The sequence below is a fragment of the Schistocerca americana genome, chromosome 10 (assembly GCF_021461395.2).
Source record: "Schistocerca americana isolate TAMUIC-IGC-003095 chromosome 10, iqSchAmer2.1, whole genome shotgun sequence".
Classification (NCBI taxonomy): Eukaryota; Metazoa; Arthropoda; class Insecta; order Orthoptera; family Acrididae; genus Schistocerca; species Schistocerca americana.
In genome coordinates, this window is record NC_060128.1 from 181,500,413 (window position 1) to 181,517,647 (window position 17,235).

A 17,235-nucleotide genomic window follows, 5' to 3' on the forward strand; every position below is an offset into this window, starting at 1 on the left:
TGACGGTTTGGATGTACCGTGCACTATTCAGTGTCCCCTCGACGATCACCAGTGGTGTACGGCCAGTGTAGGAGATCGCTCCCCACACCATGATGCCGGGTGTTGGCCCTGTGTACCTCGGTCGTATGCAGTCCTGATTGTGGCGCTCACCTGCACGGCGCCAAACACGCATACGACCATCATTGGCACCAAGGCAGAAGCGACTCTCATCGCTGAAGACGACACGTCTCCATTCGTCCCTCCATTCACGCCTGTCGCGACACCACTGGAGGCGGGCTGCACGATGTTGGGGCGTGAGCGGAAGACGGCCTAACGGTGTGCGGGAAAGTAGCCCAGCTTCATGGAGACGGTTGCGAATGGTCCTCGCCGATACCCCAGGATCAACAGTGTCCCTAATTTGCTGGGAAGTGGCGGTGCGGTCCCCTACGGCACTGCGTAGGATCCTACGGTCTTGGCGTGCATCCGTGCGTCGTTGCGGTCCGGTCCCAGGTCGACGGGCACGTGCACCTTCCGCCGACCACTGGCGACAACATCGATGTACTGTGGAGACCTCACGCCCCACGTGTTGAGCAATTCGGCGGTACGTCCACCCGGCCTCCCGCATGCCCACTATACGCCCTCGCTCAAAGTCCGTCAACTGCACATACGGTTCACGTCCACGCTGTCGCGGCATGCTACCAGTGTTAAAGACTGCGATGGAGCTCCGTATGCCACGGCAAACTGGCTGACACTGACGGCGGCGGTGCACAAATGCTGCGCAGCTAGCGCCATTCGACGGCCAACACCGCGGTTCCTGGTGTGTCCGCTGTGCCGTGCGTGTGATCATTGCTTGTACAGCCCTCTCGCAGTGTCCGGAGCAAGTATGGTGGGTCTGACACACCGGTGTCAATGTCTTCTTTTTTCCATTTCCAGGAGTGTATTTTCATTTATCGGTACTCTGAAGTAAATCCTAGCTTAGGCAAAAAGTCCTCACTGCACAAAAGAAAGTAATTAGAATTATGTGTGGAGTTCACACACGAACTTCTTGCAGGTATCTCTTTAAGCAATTGGAAATATTAATCACAGACTTATACTAAACCTATTCACGTACGCAATCTGTTATCAGCAATCCATCAATGTTAGACAGTAACAGAGATAAGCACAAGTGCAGCACTAGAAGAAGAAAGTATCTCCATTACTCTCCAATGAGTCTAGCTTTGGCACAGAAGAGGGTGACACTTGGAGCTATAAAATTCTGTTGCCACATCTTCCAGAAGCCGAATTCTGCTTGTGAAGCCTCATACAGCGGCAGTTCTGTTGGCAAGTGTTTTCCAAGTAGTTTTTTCTCGTGTGTCCTGCAGGTGGAGACAGACAGAACGCGGCAGCGCCGTCGACGACGACGACGCAGACGTCGACGGGCAAGTCGCGGAAGGAGCGAACGGCGTTCACCAAGTCGCAGATCCGGCAGTTGGAGGAGGAGTTCTGCCGCTCCAACTACCTCACCAGGCTGCGCCGCTACGAGATCGCCATCCTACTGGACCTCAGCGAGCGGCAGGTCAGTCTACAGTCTGCATCTGCATCTACACCTACAGCCGCACTCTGCGTGCCACTCTTCACTGAGGTGGCAAAAGCCATGGGATACCTCCTACTATCAAGTCTGACCTCCTTTTACCCGACGTAGTGCAACAACTCCACGTGGAATGGACTCAACAAGCCGTTGATGATGATGATGTTTGGTTTGTGGAGTGCTGAACTGCGCGGTCATCAGCGCCCATACAAAGTCCCAATTTTTTTTACACTCCAATTTTTCATACAGTCCAATCTAGCCACTGTCACGGATGATGATGATGGTGGTGATGATGGTGATGGTGACGGTGATGGTGATGGTGATGATTATGATGATGATGATGATGAAATGATGAGGACAACACAAACACTCAGTCCCCGGGCAGAGAAAATACCCAATGATACCGGCAATCGAACCCGGCACTCTATGATCCAGAGGTAGAAACGCTATCCACAGGGCCACGAGCTGCGGACAAGAAGTTGTGGGACCTCCCCTGCACAAATATTGAGTCTTGCTGCATCTATAGCTGTCCACAATTGCAAAAGTGTTGCTAGTGGAGGATGTTGTGCACGAACTGACCTTTCGATTATGTACCATAAATGTTCGATAGGATTCATGTTGGGCAAATTCTCTCGAATTATCGACAATGTTCTTCAAACCAGTAGTGAACAATTGTGGTCTGGTAACAATTCCACTGTCGTTTGTGAAGATGAAGTCTACAGTGGGAAATGGTCTACAGGTAGCTGAACATAACCAACTGCAGTCAATGATCACTTCAGTTGGACCAGAGGACCCACGTCCCATGTAAATATTTGTTGTTGCTGTGATCTTCAGTCGTGAGACTGGTATGATGCAGCTCTCTGTGCTACTCTATCCTGTGATAGCTTTATCTCCCAGTACCTACTGCAACCTACATCCTTCAGAATCTGCTTAGTGTATTCACCTCTCGGTCTCCCTCTACGATTTTTACCGTCCACGCTGTCCTCCAATGCTAAATTTGTGATCCCTTGATGCCTCAGAACATGTCCTACCAACCGATCCCTTCTTCTTGTCAAGTTGTGCCACAAACTCCTCTTCTCCGCAGTGCTATTCAATACTTCATTAGTTATGTGATCTACCCATCTAATCTTCATAATTCTTCTGTAGCACCACATTTCGAATGCTTCTATTCTCTTCCTGTCTAAACTATTTATCGTCCACGTTTCACTTCCATACATGGCTACACTCCATACAAATACTTTCAGAAATGACTTCCTGACACTTAAATCTATACTCGATGTTAACAAATTTCTCTTCTTCAGAAACGCCTTCCTTGCCATTGCCAGTCTACATTTTATATCCTCTCTACATCTACCATCATCGGTTATTTTGCTCCCCAAATAGCAAAACTCCTTTACTACCTAAAGTGTCTCATTTCCTAATCTAATTTCCTCAGCATCACCCGATTTTATTTGACTACATTCCATTATCCTCGTTTTGCTTTTGTTGATGTTCATCTTATATCCTCCTTTCAAGACACTGTCCATTCCGTTCAACTGCTCTTCCAAGTCCTTTGCTGTCTCTGACAGAATTACAATGTCATCGGCGAACCTCAAAGTTTTTATTTCTTCTCCATGGATTTTAATACCTACTCCGAATATTTCTTTGGTTTCCTTTACTGCTTGCTCAATATACAGATTGAATAACATCGGAGATACGCTACAACCCTGTCTCACTCCCTTCCCAACCACTGTTTCCCTTTCATACCCCTCGACTCTTATAACTGCCATCTGGTTTCTGCCCAAATTGTAAATAGCCTTTCGCTCCCTGTATTTTACCCCTACCACCTTCAGAATTTGAAAGAGTATTCCAATCAACAGTGTCAAAAGCTTTCTCTAAGTCTACAAATGCTAGAAACGTAGGTTTGCCTTTCCTTAATCTTTCTTCTAAGATAAGTCGTAAGGTCAGTATTGCCTCACGTGTTCCAACATTTCTACGGAATCCAAGCTGATCTTCCCCGAGGTCGGCTTCTACCAGTTTTTCCATTCGTCTGTGAAGAATTCGCGTTAGTATTTTGCAGCTGTGACTTATTAAACTGATAGTTCGATAATTTCCACATCTGTCAACACCTACTACCTTTGGGATTGGAATTATTATATTCTTCTTGAAGTGTGATGGTATTTCGCCTGTCTCATACATCTTGCTCACCAGACGTAAACAAAGCCCACACCATTATGGAGCCACCACCAGCTTCCACAGTGCCTTGTTGACAACTTGGGTCCATGGCTTCGTGTGGTCTCCGTTACACTAGACTCCTACCATCGGCTGATACCAACTGAAATTGTGGCTCATTTGACCAGGCCACGGTTTTCCAGTCATCGAGGGTCCAACTGATACATTCGCGAGACCAGGTGAGGCACTATAAGTGACATCGTGCTGTTAGCAAACGGACTCTAGCCGGTCGTCTGCTGCCATAATCCATTAACGCTAGATTTCGGTCCCCCTGTCCTAACGGATACGGTCGTCGTACATCCCACACTGATTTACGCGGTTATGCTTGTCTGCTAGCACTGACAACTCTACGCAAATTCTGCTGCTATCGGTCGTTAAGTGAAGGCCGTCGCCGCTCCATTGTCTGTGGTGAGAGATAATGCGTGAAATATGATATTCTCGGCAAACGCTTGACACTGTGGATCCTGGAATACTAAATTCTGTAATGATGTCGGAGATGGAATGTCCCATGCGTCTAGCTCCGATTACCACTCTGTGTTCAAAGTCTGTTACTCCTATTTCCCTTTTTGGGTATTGGTGTGACTTGAGCAATTTTCCAGTCTTCAGGTGCGGATCTTTCTGTCAGCGAGCGGTTGTGAATGACGCAACCAGCCACAAAAATAGTTTTTCAATGTTTTATTTTACTGTCATAACCGGTTTCAGGCTACCAAGCCCATCCTCAGATGGCTAACATTTTTCGTTACATAGATGTTTTGGTTAACAGCATGTCGTCTGCTCCACACTGCACAAGAATATTTGAGTATTTAGCGCCACATTATCAGTTGTTTCATCAATGAAATAAGCTAAAGTGCTTCCATTTATGGAATTCAAGAACATCTACAGGGAGCTAGAAAACCACGTGGACGAACGGCAATCTCCTGGAATGTATGTAAGTGAGCACAAAAGAGTTACATGTTTGCACCTGTTACTGTCCTTCAAAGTAGTCACCAGCGTCGTTTAGAACCCGTTGCCAGCGATGTGGAAGGCGTAGTATACCGTTAGCAGAGCCTGTTCTGTTGATGGTGCGAATGGAGCGGTCTAAACTTATGGTGGTTCTCGTGTACGACTGTGATGGTGTTATCCTAACGCATTACGTTCCTCCACGGCAGACCGTCAATGCACAGTATTACTGTTCGTTTTCGGAGGATCACTTGCGACCAGCTTTGCGAAAGAAGCGGCGACACTTTTTACGTAACCCACCCATCATTTTGCACGCTGGCGCATACAGTAGCTGGGAAGTACTGTACCATCCACCATACTCCCCGGACTTAAGTCCTTGTGACTTTGATTTGATTCCGAAGATGAAGGAACCACTTCGTGGCATTCGCTTCAGAACTGTTCCAGAGATTCGACAGGCAGTAGACCGCTCCATTCACACCATCAACAGAACAGGCTCTGCTAACGGTATGCTACGCCTTCCACAGCGCTTGCAACGGGTTCTAAACGACGCTGGTGACTACTTTGAAGGGCAGTAACAGGTGCAAACACGTAACTCTTTTGTATCGGTTGTGAATAAATAGATGCCACTACTTAAGTTCCAATCCTCGTATATAAATGCAAGCACTTTGGCGTATTTTTATTGATGAAACAACTGATAAAGTGGCACTAAATACACGAACGTAGAACAGACGACACGCTGTTCACCAAAGCTTCTATTGCATGGGGGCTTAATTAAAAAGAAGAATAATGAATAAATGCAATAACTTTAGTAACTGTGTGTCCAGTTACGAAGTCTCGTAACCGGTTGGCCCTGAGTGGTATTAGCACGCAATCTGACTGCATAAAATAAAAATAAAGAGTGACAAGAAATTTCCATTGACACAATTGATTAACTAAGTCCCGTGCAACTATAAAAGCTACAAAACAACAAAGCACAAGTGTAACTGTTCTGTGTGTGGTAGTGTGATTCAACGTACATGTATCTGGCACGGTTCTTCCTCAATACTACAAGATATTTTAAACACCATTTACGATGAACTAATTGAAAAAACAGAAATACTATAATTGCACATAGAAACCAGAATTACAAGTCTAATACATGAACACGAGCCAGATGCTTTGTTGACTGAACCTGTGACCAAGAGGCATTGTCATTAAAGAAATCTGTAATACTTTTTTTTACCTCAATTTATATTGACGAAAAATACACTGTGATCATTGCAACATCTTCCATCTATACATTACACCAACCGAACAGCATCTACTCTCTAGCCCAACAGAACAACAACTGCACTCGACGTCCTCTGAATTACTACTGCCTTCGACAACCTCTCAACAACTACTGCACCAGTGGAGGTGGCGGAATAATAATCTTTGGCGCAATCTCTGGCGCTGTGACTCAGTGTAGCCACCTTTCACTACGTAACGAAAAGTGTTAGCCATCTGTGGATGTACTTGGTAGACCGAAACCTATTATGCCAGTAAAATAAAACATTCAAAAAGTATTTGTGGCTCTTTGTGTCATTCACCAACTTGGCTCTGAGCACTATGCGACTTAACTTCTCAGGTCATCAGTCGGCTAGAACTTAGAACTACTTAAACTTAACTAACCTAAGGACATCACACACACCCATGCCCGAGGCAGGATTCGAACCTGTGACCGTAGCGGTCGCTCGGTTCCGGACTGTAGCGCCGAGAACCGCTCGGTCACTCCGGCCGGCAATCACCAACTATCAGTAACGGCCGCGGGGTTCACAAGATCCAACGTGGATAAAATAACTTTCCAAGTTTACTATAATACATTTGCTGTATTTAAGGACATGTTTAAGATTTAAAATAAATGCCCTGCCCTCCCCAGACTTATCCAGAACGGACGCGGCGTGTGCTAATCGCAGGCCACGAACTCGTACGTTCGGTTAGCGGCAAGGCAGCTGGCGGTAAACACACAGAGGGTGTGTTGCTCGACAGACCGAGTGATCGCGTTTGTTGGTGCCGGCCGGATGTTTGGCTGTCGGTCGCTTTTCCGTGTTTACCTCACGAACGCTAAATCACGGCCTGCGTCACGACCAGCGCAAAACGCCGACCACAGCGCCGACACCTTTCGTAATTCTGCTGACTCTATAGACTGAGGTCACTACGACGCAACATATCGGATGTAGCATTGGTGTCGAAACAAGACCCCTGGAGTGTTAGAGCTACTGATAGCCTTGAGAGAGCGAGCCGCGACAAAACTCTCCCATCTGGTGAGCAAGATGTATGAGACAGGCGAGTTACCCTCAGTCCTCAACAAGAATGTAATAATTCCAATCCCAAAGAAGACAGTCGTTGACAGGTGAGAATATTACCCAACGATCAGTTTAATAAGTCACGGCTGCAAAATACAAACACCAATTCTATACAGAAGAATGGAAAAACTGGTAGAGCCGCGCGGGATTACCCGAGAGGTCAAAGGCGCTGCAGTCATAGACTCTGTGGCTGGTCACGGCGGAAGTTCGAGCCCTCCCTGGGGCATGGGTGTGTGTGTTTGACCTTAGGATAGTTTAGGTTAAGTAGTGTGTAAGCTTAGGGACTGATGGCCTTAGCAGTCAAGTCCCATAAGATTTCACACACATTTGAACATTTTTGAAAAACTGGTAGAAGCCGGCCTCGGGCAAGATCAGTCTGGATTCCGGAGCAATGCAGAAAAACACGACGCCATATTGACGCTGTGACTTCTCATAGAAGATAGTTTAAGGAAATTCTTTTGACAATGTTGGCTAGAATACCGCCTTTCGAACTCTAAAGGCGGCACGCGTGAATTACAGGGAGCGAAAGGCTACTTACAACCCGTACAGAAACCAGACGGTTGTCACAAGAGGCGACTGGCATAAAAGGGAAGCAGTGGTTGAGAAGGGAGTGAGACAGGGTTGTAGCCTATCCCCGATATTATTCAATCTGTACGTTGAGGAAGCATTGAAAGGAACAAAAGAAAAATTTGAAGTTGGAATTAAAGTCCAGAGAGAAGAAGTAAAAACTTCGAGGTTTGCCGATGACATTCCAATTCTGTCAGAGACAGCAAAGGACTTGGAAGAGCATTTCAACGAAATGGATAGTATCTTGAAAGGAGGATATAAGATGAACATGAACAGAAGCGAAACGAGGATAATGGAATGTAAATCAGGTGATGCTGAGGAAATTAGATGAAGAAATGAGACAAAGTAGCAAATGAGTTTTGCTATTCGTGAAGCAAAATAACTGTTGATGGTTGAAGTAGAGAGGATATAAAATGTAGACTAGCAATGGCAAGAAAAGCGTTTCTGAAGAAAAGAAATTTGTTAACATCGTGTACAGATTTAAGTGTCAGTAAGTCCTTTCTCAGAGTAGGTATTAAAATCCATGGAGAAGAAATAAAAACTTTGAGGTTCGCCGATGACATTGTAATTCTGTCAGAGACAGCAAAGGACTTGGAAGAGCAGTTGAACGGAATGGACAGTGTCTTGAAAGGAGGGTATAAGATGAACATCAACAAAAGCAAAACGAGGACAATGGAATGTAGTGGAATTAAGTCGGGTGATGCTGAGGGAATTAGATTAGGAAATGAGATACTTAAAGAAGTAAAGGAGTTTTGCTATTTGGGGAGCAAAATAACTGATGATGGTCGAAGTAGAGAGGATATATAAAATGTAGACTGGCAATGGCAAGGAACGCGTTTCTGAAGAAGAAAAATTTGTTAACAACTAGTATAGATTTAAATGTCAGGAAGTCGTTTCTGAAAGTATTTGTATGGAGTGTAGCCATGTATGGAAGTGAAACGTGGACGATAAATAGTTTAGACAAGAAGAGAATAGAAGCTTTCGAAATGTGGTGCTACAGAAGAATGCTGAAGATTAGATGGGTAGATCACATAACTAATGAGGAGGTATTGAATACAATTGGGGAGAAGAGGAGTTTGTGGCACAACTTGACTAGAAGAAGGGATCGGTTGGTAGGACATGTTCTGAGATATCGAGGGATCACCAATTTACTATTGGAGGGCAGCGTGGAGGGTAAAAATCGTAGAGGGAGACGAAGTGATGAATACACTAAGCAGATTCAGAAGGATGTAGGTTGCAGTAGGTACTGGGAGATGAGGAAGCTTGCACAGGATAAAGTAGCATGGAGAGCTGCATCAAACCTGTCTTCGGACTGAAGGCCACAACAACAACAAAAACAATATGGGGGCCTCAGAAATTTGTCCAGGAGGGGGGATGGCGGAATGTAAAGGCGGCCCCTAGACGGTCTACAATATTGCGCAAGATTTCCTGAAAAACAATAATAATGAATAGGTGTGAGATTTGAGAGATTGTGCAACAGTATTGAGAACATCAAAAAATCTTGAAATATTCTGCAACTCTCAGGAAATATTGTGCCGTCTGTGGGCAGCATTGAGCAATGTCCTTGAAAGTCTCTCACGCACTACAGACGCTAATGACTTTGTCTTCACTCTTCGTTGTTGTTATGGTGTTGAAAATGGATTAGAAACAATAAGAAAGAGCATTATGAATGGACTGCATCGAAATGTATAAATAATTGTCAGCATTGTGGGCTGTCAGGGCAGATGACTACAAAAACAGAATGTCAAGAAGGAATTGTATAACTGTCGCTCAGAAAATACAGGGAAAGACCACGAAGCACAATATTTAAAAAAAAAAAATAATTAATGCAAAGTTATAAATTATATATGGATATTTGCCTGTGTGTTTGTGTGTGTACATTACCTACACGCAAATAATCGTTTAGTGCGTGTTTTATTTCTCGACACTTTTCCGTAACTATGTATCAATTACTTTAAAGTGATGCTGCATTTGTACATTTAAAATCTCCGAAAAACCTGGCAGTGGCAACGTGTTGTATCGTAATAGGTAAACGCTGACTTGGTGGAATTACGTCTCTCGTAATATTATTTTGTTTTTCGATCATAGGATTTTGGGCTTCAGTGGAAATTTAACCATTTGCGAGGGGACAGTGCAAGACTCTAAAATTTATATTTTTGATGTGAAAAAGTTAGTCAGTTTCGATACAAAAACATTGTATCCCAGACAAATGATGGTTATCCACTCATTATTTGTTGCACGAACTTATCTTCGATAATGTACTTAGAACAAAAAACGAACGACTATACATCAATGGCTAAAGCACTGTGTCTTACTGAGATATGCCTCGTAGTGCCACATTTGCTAAACGATAGGTTTAGTGGAATCACGGGAAATCACTTCTAGAAGTGTGTAAGAATTCTGTGATGAATAAAAACACCACAAACCAGATTCCGAGGGGAGGGGGAGGGGGAGGGGGTGGGGGAGAGGGTGTGGGAGGGGGAGGGGGAGAGGAGAGGGTGTGGGAGTGGGAGGGGGAGAGGAGAGGGGAGGGTAAATGCCTATGCCTATGAATGGGGACTCCTAAGTATATTGATAACCATTTCCAGTAATGTCTCAGATGTTGGACCATCAGCACACCCAAAGTTGTGGTGACCCTCTTCTTTCAATCTCATTTCTGTCAATAAGGTTTCGTCAGTGGACTTTGACACTCCTTGACCCAGTTTCTCATCCAGCTTTCTTTTCTGCTCACAGAAAAGTGGAGCAATTATCGCAACAGCAGGTCTTTGTCGTCAACACTACGAATCACAATATTGTTGCACATTATTATTGAGCAATATGTGGGGAGAACGTCGCTAATACTGCACAATACTATTGTACAGTATTCTTGACCGTTCAGGGCCGATAAAGAGTCTGCGACACACTCAGTATTTATTGTGCAACATCATCGTATCAATATCTTGCGCAAAAGTACAAGACCAAGAACGGTACAATAATGTTGAGCATTATTTGTGCGTGTAACAAGTCAGTTAGAATTATGTCCGTAGCGAACATGTCGGGATTCGACGATATGAACCTCACAATATTGCGGCTGACTTGCTTGCCTTGCAAAACACGAGTAGTTACGCAGAATGGACGCAACACTAGGTCGGTGCATAAGCTCGCTGCATTTTTCCACAGGTTTTTATAGACACAACAGATACACGAAACAAAGACTTTAGTCATCAATAACACATTCTTCTTCACTGTTTACCACAGTCAGCCAACGCTGCGATAACTTTTCCATTCCGTACTGGTTTTGAAGCGAAAAACTCATTGAGCCGTGTTTCATCCAGAAAGAGGCTCGTTTGCGAGTTGTTCGGTAAGAGCGGGAAAACTGAAAAATCTGAGGGCACAAGATCAGGTGAATAAGGTAGGTGCAGGATGACTTCCCAATTCCTGTACAGGGCTTTTTGTCTGTCCAGCAGAATCCGGGGGGGAGGGGGGGGGGGGTTGGTTGTTGGTTGTTTTGGGGAAGGAGACCAGACAGCGAGGTCATCGGTCTCATCGGATTAGGGAAGGATGGGGAAGGAAGTCGGCCGTGCCCTTTGAAAGGAATCATCCCGGCATTTGCCTGGAGCGATTTAGGGAAATCACGGAAAACCTAAATCAGGATGGCCGGACGCGGGATTGAACCGTCGTCCTCCCGAATGCGAGTCCAGTGTCTAACCACTGCGCCACCTCGCTCGGTCGGGGGGGGGGGGGGGGCGTTATCGTGGAGTAGCGTCTCTTCAGTCAGTCTTTCTGGTCGTTGTTCTCTGATTGCGTTGTTCACACTAAATGTCTTTCTGGTCGTTGTTCTCTGATTGCGTTGTTCACACTAAATGTCAACAGTGATCGTTACCCCTCGGGCGAACAATTGGTAATACACTACGACACCGTCGCTGTTCTACCAGATGCGTAACACTATATTCCGTGGATGCTCGCATGTCATCGTACAGGTAGTTAATGCTTTGTTTGGGTTCTTCAATTCCTTTCTTTCCCTTATGTTAGCATAAAGAAATACACTACTGGCCATTCAAATTGCCACACCAAGAAGAAATGCAGATGATAAACTGGTATTCATTGGACAAGTATATTAAACTACAACTGACTTGTGATTACATTTTCACGCAATTTGGATGCACAGATCATGAGAAATCAGTCCCCAAAACAACCACTTCTGGCCGTAATAACGGCCTTGATACGCCTGGGCATTGAGTCAAACAGAGCTTGGATGGCGTGTACAAGTACAGCTGCCCATGCAGCTTCAACACGATACCACAGTTCATACCACAGAGACTGGCGTATTGTGACGAGTCAGTTGCTCGGCCACCATTGACCAGACGTTTTCAATTGGTGAGAGATCTGGAGAATGTGCTGGCCAGGGCAGCAGTCGAAAATGTTCAGTATCCAGAAAGGCCCGTACAGCACCTGCAACATGCGGTCGTGCATTATCCTGCTGAAATGTAGGGTTTCGCAGGAATCGAATGAAGGGTAGAGCCACGAGTCGTAACACATTTGAAATGTAACGTCCACTGTTCAAAGTGCCGTCAACGCGAACAAGAGGTGACCGAGACATGTAACCAATGGCACCCAATACCATCACGCCGGGTGATACGCCAGTACGGCGACGATGAATACGCGCTTCCAATTTGCGTTCACCGCGATGTCGCCAAACACGGATGCGACCATCATGATGCTGTAAAGAGAACCTGGATTCATCCGAAAAAATGATGTTTTGCCATTCGTGCGCCCAGGTTCGTCGTTGAATACACCATCGCAGGCGCTACTGTCTGTGATGCAGCGTCAAGGGTAACCGCAGCCGTGGTCTCTGAGCTGATAGTCCATGCTGCTGCAAACGTCGTCGAACTGTTCGTGCAGATGGTTGTTGTCTTGCAGACATCCCCATCTGTTGACTCAGGGATCGAGACGTGGCTGCACGATCCGTTACAGCCATGCGGATAAGATGCCTGTCATCTCGGCTGCTAGTGATACGAGGCCGTTGGTATCCAGCACGGCGTTCCGCTAACCCTCCTGAACCCACCGATTCCATTTTTTGCTAACGGTCATTGGATCTCGCCCAACGCGAGCAGCAATGTGGCGATACGATAAACCGCAATCGCGATAGGCTACAATCCGACCTTTATCAAAGTCGGAAACGTGACGGTACGCATTTCTCCTCCTCACACGAGGCATCACAACAACGTTTCACCAGGCAACGCCGGTCAACTGCTGTTTGTGTATGAGAAATCGGTTGGAAACTTTCCTCATGTGATCACGTTGTAGGTGTCGCCAACGGCGCCAACCTTGTGTGAATGCTCTGAAAAGCTAATCATTTGCATATCAGAGCATCTTCTTCCTGTCGGTTAAATTTCGCGTCTGTAGCAGGTCATCTTCGTGGTGTAGCAGTTTTAATGGCCAGTAGTGTATTTCTCGGCACTAGTAACGATACGGGATAGGAATGGTCGGTTTTGTTCAAGAGCCAATTGATGACTAGCAAACCGAGATGCACATACAGCCACACGCAGATTTTTGTTCAAAATGGTTCAAATGGCTCTGAGCACTATGGGACTTAACTGCTGTGGTCATCAGTCCCCTAGAACTTAGAACTACTTAAACCTAACTAACCTAAGGACAGCACACACATCCATGCCCGAGGCAGGATTCGAACCTGCCACCGTAGTGGTCGCGCGGTTCCAGACTGTAGCGCCTAGAACCGCTCGGCCACTCCTGCTGGCGCAGATTTTTGTGATTTTGGCTTAGGGCACGCGAGTAACCCACACACCCGATTTTTGAACCTTCCCCATTGCATGCGAATGTGATACGGTGGTGGAATGCTCACAGTTCAACGCATTTCCCATTTCTCAAGTACATTAACGGTGATCATTATGGTTTAATGCGTTTCAACGACCTTCGTCAAACGCCGAAGGTCTTCCTGAACGTGGAGAGTCACTAATATCGAAACTATTTTCTTGCCGTTCTATGCCTAGTGCCATTATTCTCATACGCGGTGCAAATGTTCCTGCCTGGCTTCGTTGCTGTTACCCCTCTGTTGAACTAAAACAGAAGAATATCTCAGAAACTTTCCGATTTCTTGGCTTGGCTCTACATTTTTTAGAGCCCACAGCTCCACTCAGCATCTCCAAATCAGAAAATGACAAATGTAGACTCAGCTACAAATAAAATATGACAATCGGCAAATAAAGCCATAGCAATCGGAATACAAACGTGGAAAACAATAACGCCACAAATTTACATATTAAACTAATAAAAGTCTCCTATGTATGCGATGCTCTTATGCGTCGGTGAATAAGGGTTTCGGTCATGGGTTTCCATCCGCAGTTTATTTCTCTCCTGGAACACTGTGTCCAAAACCGTCATCCACCGAGGCAACACAGAATCGCATTCGTAGGAGACAAGGCCTTTCTATGCTGCAGCTAACCCCATCGTCTTCGCTGCCGATCATGGAATCAGTCGCGATCACTGAACAACAAACACTGCGAGACTTGAAACTTCCCGGCAGATTAAAGCTGTGTGCCGGACCGAGTCTCGAACTCGGGATCTTTGCCTTTCGCGGGCAACTGCTCTACCAACTGAGCTACACAAGGACGACTCACGCACCGTCCTCACAGCTTCACTTCTGCCAGTATCTCGTCTCCTACCTTCCAAACTTTACAGAAGCTCTCCTGCTGACCTTGCAGAACTAGCACTCCTGAAAGAAAGGATATTGCGGAGACATGGCTTAGCCACTGCCTGGGGGTCGGTCCGGCACACAGTTTTAATCTGCCAGGAAGTTTCATATCAGCGCACACTCCTGTGCAGAGTGAAAATCTCATCATATTACGAGACTTTCTGCCTACTGTCTATCACTGTGCAGAGTCCCGTTTGTTGTCAAAGGGGTTACATAGTGGCAGGCGGCAGCGCCTACAGCTTCGACGCTCTGTGGCGTCATCAGGTGACGTTTCTGGATATGGGTTCTTATCCTTGATTTATTCGACTGATGACCTCAGATGTCACGTCCCATAGTGCTTAGAGCCTTGATTTATTCCTCAAGCCACCATCTACAGCACCTCGAACTTTGTAGCAACGTTTCAGTGACCCCCTGCATAATACACTCCTGGAAATGGAAAAAAGAACACATTGACACCGGTGTGTCAGACCCACCATACTTGCTCCGGACACTGCGAGAGGGCTGTACAAGCAATGATCACACGCACGGCACAGCGGACACACCAGGAACCGCGGTGTTGGCCGTCGAATGGCGCTAGCTGCGCAGCATTTGTGCACCGCCGCCGTCAGTGTCAGCCAGTTTGCCGTGCCATACGGAGCTCCATCGCAGTCTGTAACACTGGTAGCATGCCGCGACAGCGTGGACGTGAACCGTATGTGCAGTTGACGGACTTTGAGCGAGGGCGTATAGTGGGCATGCGGGAGGCCGGGTGGACGTACCGCCGAATTGCTCAACACGTGGGGCGTGAGGTCTCCACAGTACATCGATGTTGTCGCCAGTGGTTCGGCGGAAGGTGCACGTGCCCGTCGACCTGGGACCGGACCGCAGTGACGCACGGATGCACGCCAAGACCGTAGGATCCTACGCAGTGCCGTAGGGGACCGCACCGCCACTTCCCAGCAAATTAGGGACACTGTTGCTCCTGGGGTATCGGCGAGGACCATTCGCAACCGTCTCCATGAAGCTGGGCTACGGTCCCGCACACCGTTAGGCCGTCTTCTGCTCACGCCCCAACATCGTGCAGCCCGCCTCCAGTGGTGTCGCGACAGGCGTGAATGGAGGGACGAATGGAGACGTGTCGTCTTCAGCGATGAGAGTCGCTTCTGCCTTGGTGCCAATGATGGTCGTATGCGTGTTTGGCGCCGTGCAGGTGAGCGCCACAATCAGGACTGCATACGACCGAGGCACACAGGGCCAACACCCGGCATCATGGTGTGGGGAGCGATCTCCTACACTGGCCGTACACCACTGGTGATCGTCGAGGGGACACTGAATAGTGCACGGTACATCCAAACCGTCATCGAACCCATCGTTCTACCATTCCTAGACCGGCAAGGGAACTTGCTGTTCCAACAGGACAATGCACGTCCGCATGTATCCCGTGCCACCCAACGTGCTCTAGAAGGTGTAAGTCAACTACCCTGGCCAGCAAGATCTCCGGATCTGTCCCCCATCGAGCATGTTTGGGACTGGATGAAGCGTCGTCTCACGCGGTCTGCACGTCCAGCACGAACGCTGGTCCAACTGAGGCGCCAGGTGGAAATGGCATGGCAAGCCGTTCCACAGGACTACATCCAGCATCTCTACGATCGTCTCCATGGGAGAATAGCAGCCTGCATTGCTGCAAAAGGTGGATATACACTGTACTAGTGCCGACATTGTGCATGCTCTGTTGCCTGTGTCTATGTGCCTGTGGTTCTGTCAGTGTGATCATGTGATGTATCCGACCCCAGGAATGTGTCAATAAAGTTTTCCCTTCCTGGGACAATGAATTCACGGTGTTCTTATTTCAATTTCCAGGAGTGTATATTGTTCTTAGTGTAAGAGAATTACACAGAGGAACTGTCTAGCTATAGATTCGTTGTTCTTCTAAATTTTCTCTGATATTGGATGTATACTGAATTCCTCTTCCTTCATTCGTGTTCTCCTCTCTGTCCATCAGTAGCCTTCACATAAACATAGGTCTCAAATTCCGAATTAACTGTTCCAGGTGAAGGTGTGGTTCCAGAATCGCCGTATGAAATGGAAGCGCACGAAAGGCGTGGCAGGAAGTGGTAGCCGGAAAGAGAAACGTGAACAGAAGCAGCAGCAGCAGCAACAGCAACATCATCAACAACAACAACAACAGCAACAACAACAGCAGCAGCAGCAGCAGCAACAACAAAACCAACAGCAGAAGCATACTATCAGCTGGCCGATACAGCTACACCCGTGACGACGACGACAACAATACAACAACAATGTTAATACATTTTCTACCAGTACCTGACTAGCAAGTGAACTTTAAGGACAGTTTTGCATTCTGTGGATACCGGACGAAACACACTATTGTTACCATATTTGATCCCAGTGTGCTTTGTGTCATGCGCTACGCTTGTGTACTCTCTGTGAGAACAAACATGCATTCGTGTGTCCCAGCTGTGGTCCATATCTGTGTTCATATGTGCGCTACAATAAAAATCCAATGTCGGTCTGCACTCCTGGATGTCTAATTTTATTCAGTTTATCACAAAGACTGGTTCGAACACTGTGTTACCAGGAACCCTATGACACCACCTGATAACTCTACAAGTAGTGTGCTGCAGTTATGTTGTGTATGGTTTATACAGCCAGTCAGGCTCAAAAGTATTCATTTGTCTCCACAACACACACCATAACTAGTAGGCCTACACAAAAAAAATGCGGATTGTGAAATGTATCTTTTGAGTCATACAAGGCTTCGATTATAAGGTGTAGAAAGGTAATATTATGGTGAACAATCGAAATCGGACACATATTTTAATAAATGAGGAAATTGTAATATTTAAACCCAAAATTTCAATAAGTAATTTTCTCACTACCTTTTTCAAGGGATCAACTTTCGCCTGTGCTACTGATTTTGCAGTTAACTATGGGATACTAGTTAACAAGAAAATCAC

General features: G+C 46.4%; 1 protein-coding gene across 1 annotated transcript in view; it reads left to right on the forward strand.

Annotated features, from left to right (window-relative positions):
• The window catches only part of LOC124552369 (flocculation protein FLO11-like), a 106,613-nt gene extending 89,819 nt beyond the window's left edge, over positions 1-16,794 (forward strand). The window contains exons 6-7 of the mRNA XM_047126634.1: positions 1,341-1,534; positions 16,308-16,794. Coding sequence (XP_046982590.1) covers positions 1,341-1,534; positions 16,308-16,532 — 419 coding nt within the window. The 3' untranslated portion in view covers positions 16,533-16,794. The remainder of the gene's footprint in view (positions 1-1,340; positions 1,535-16,307) is intronic.
• Positions 16,795-17,235: the final 441 nt, after the last annotated feature.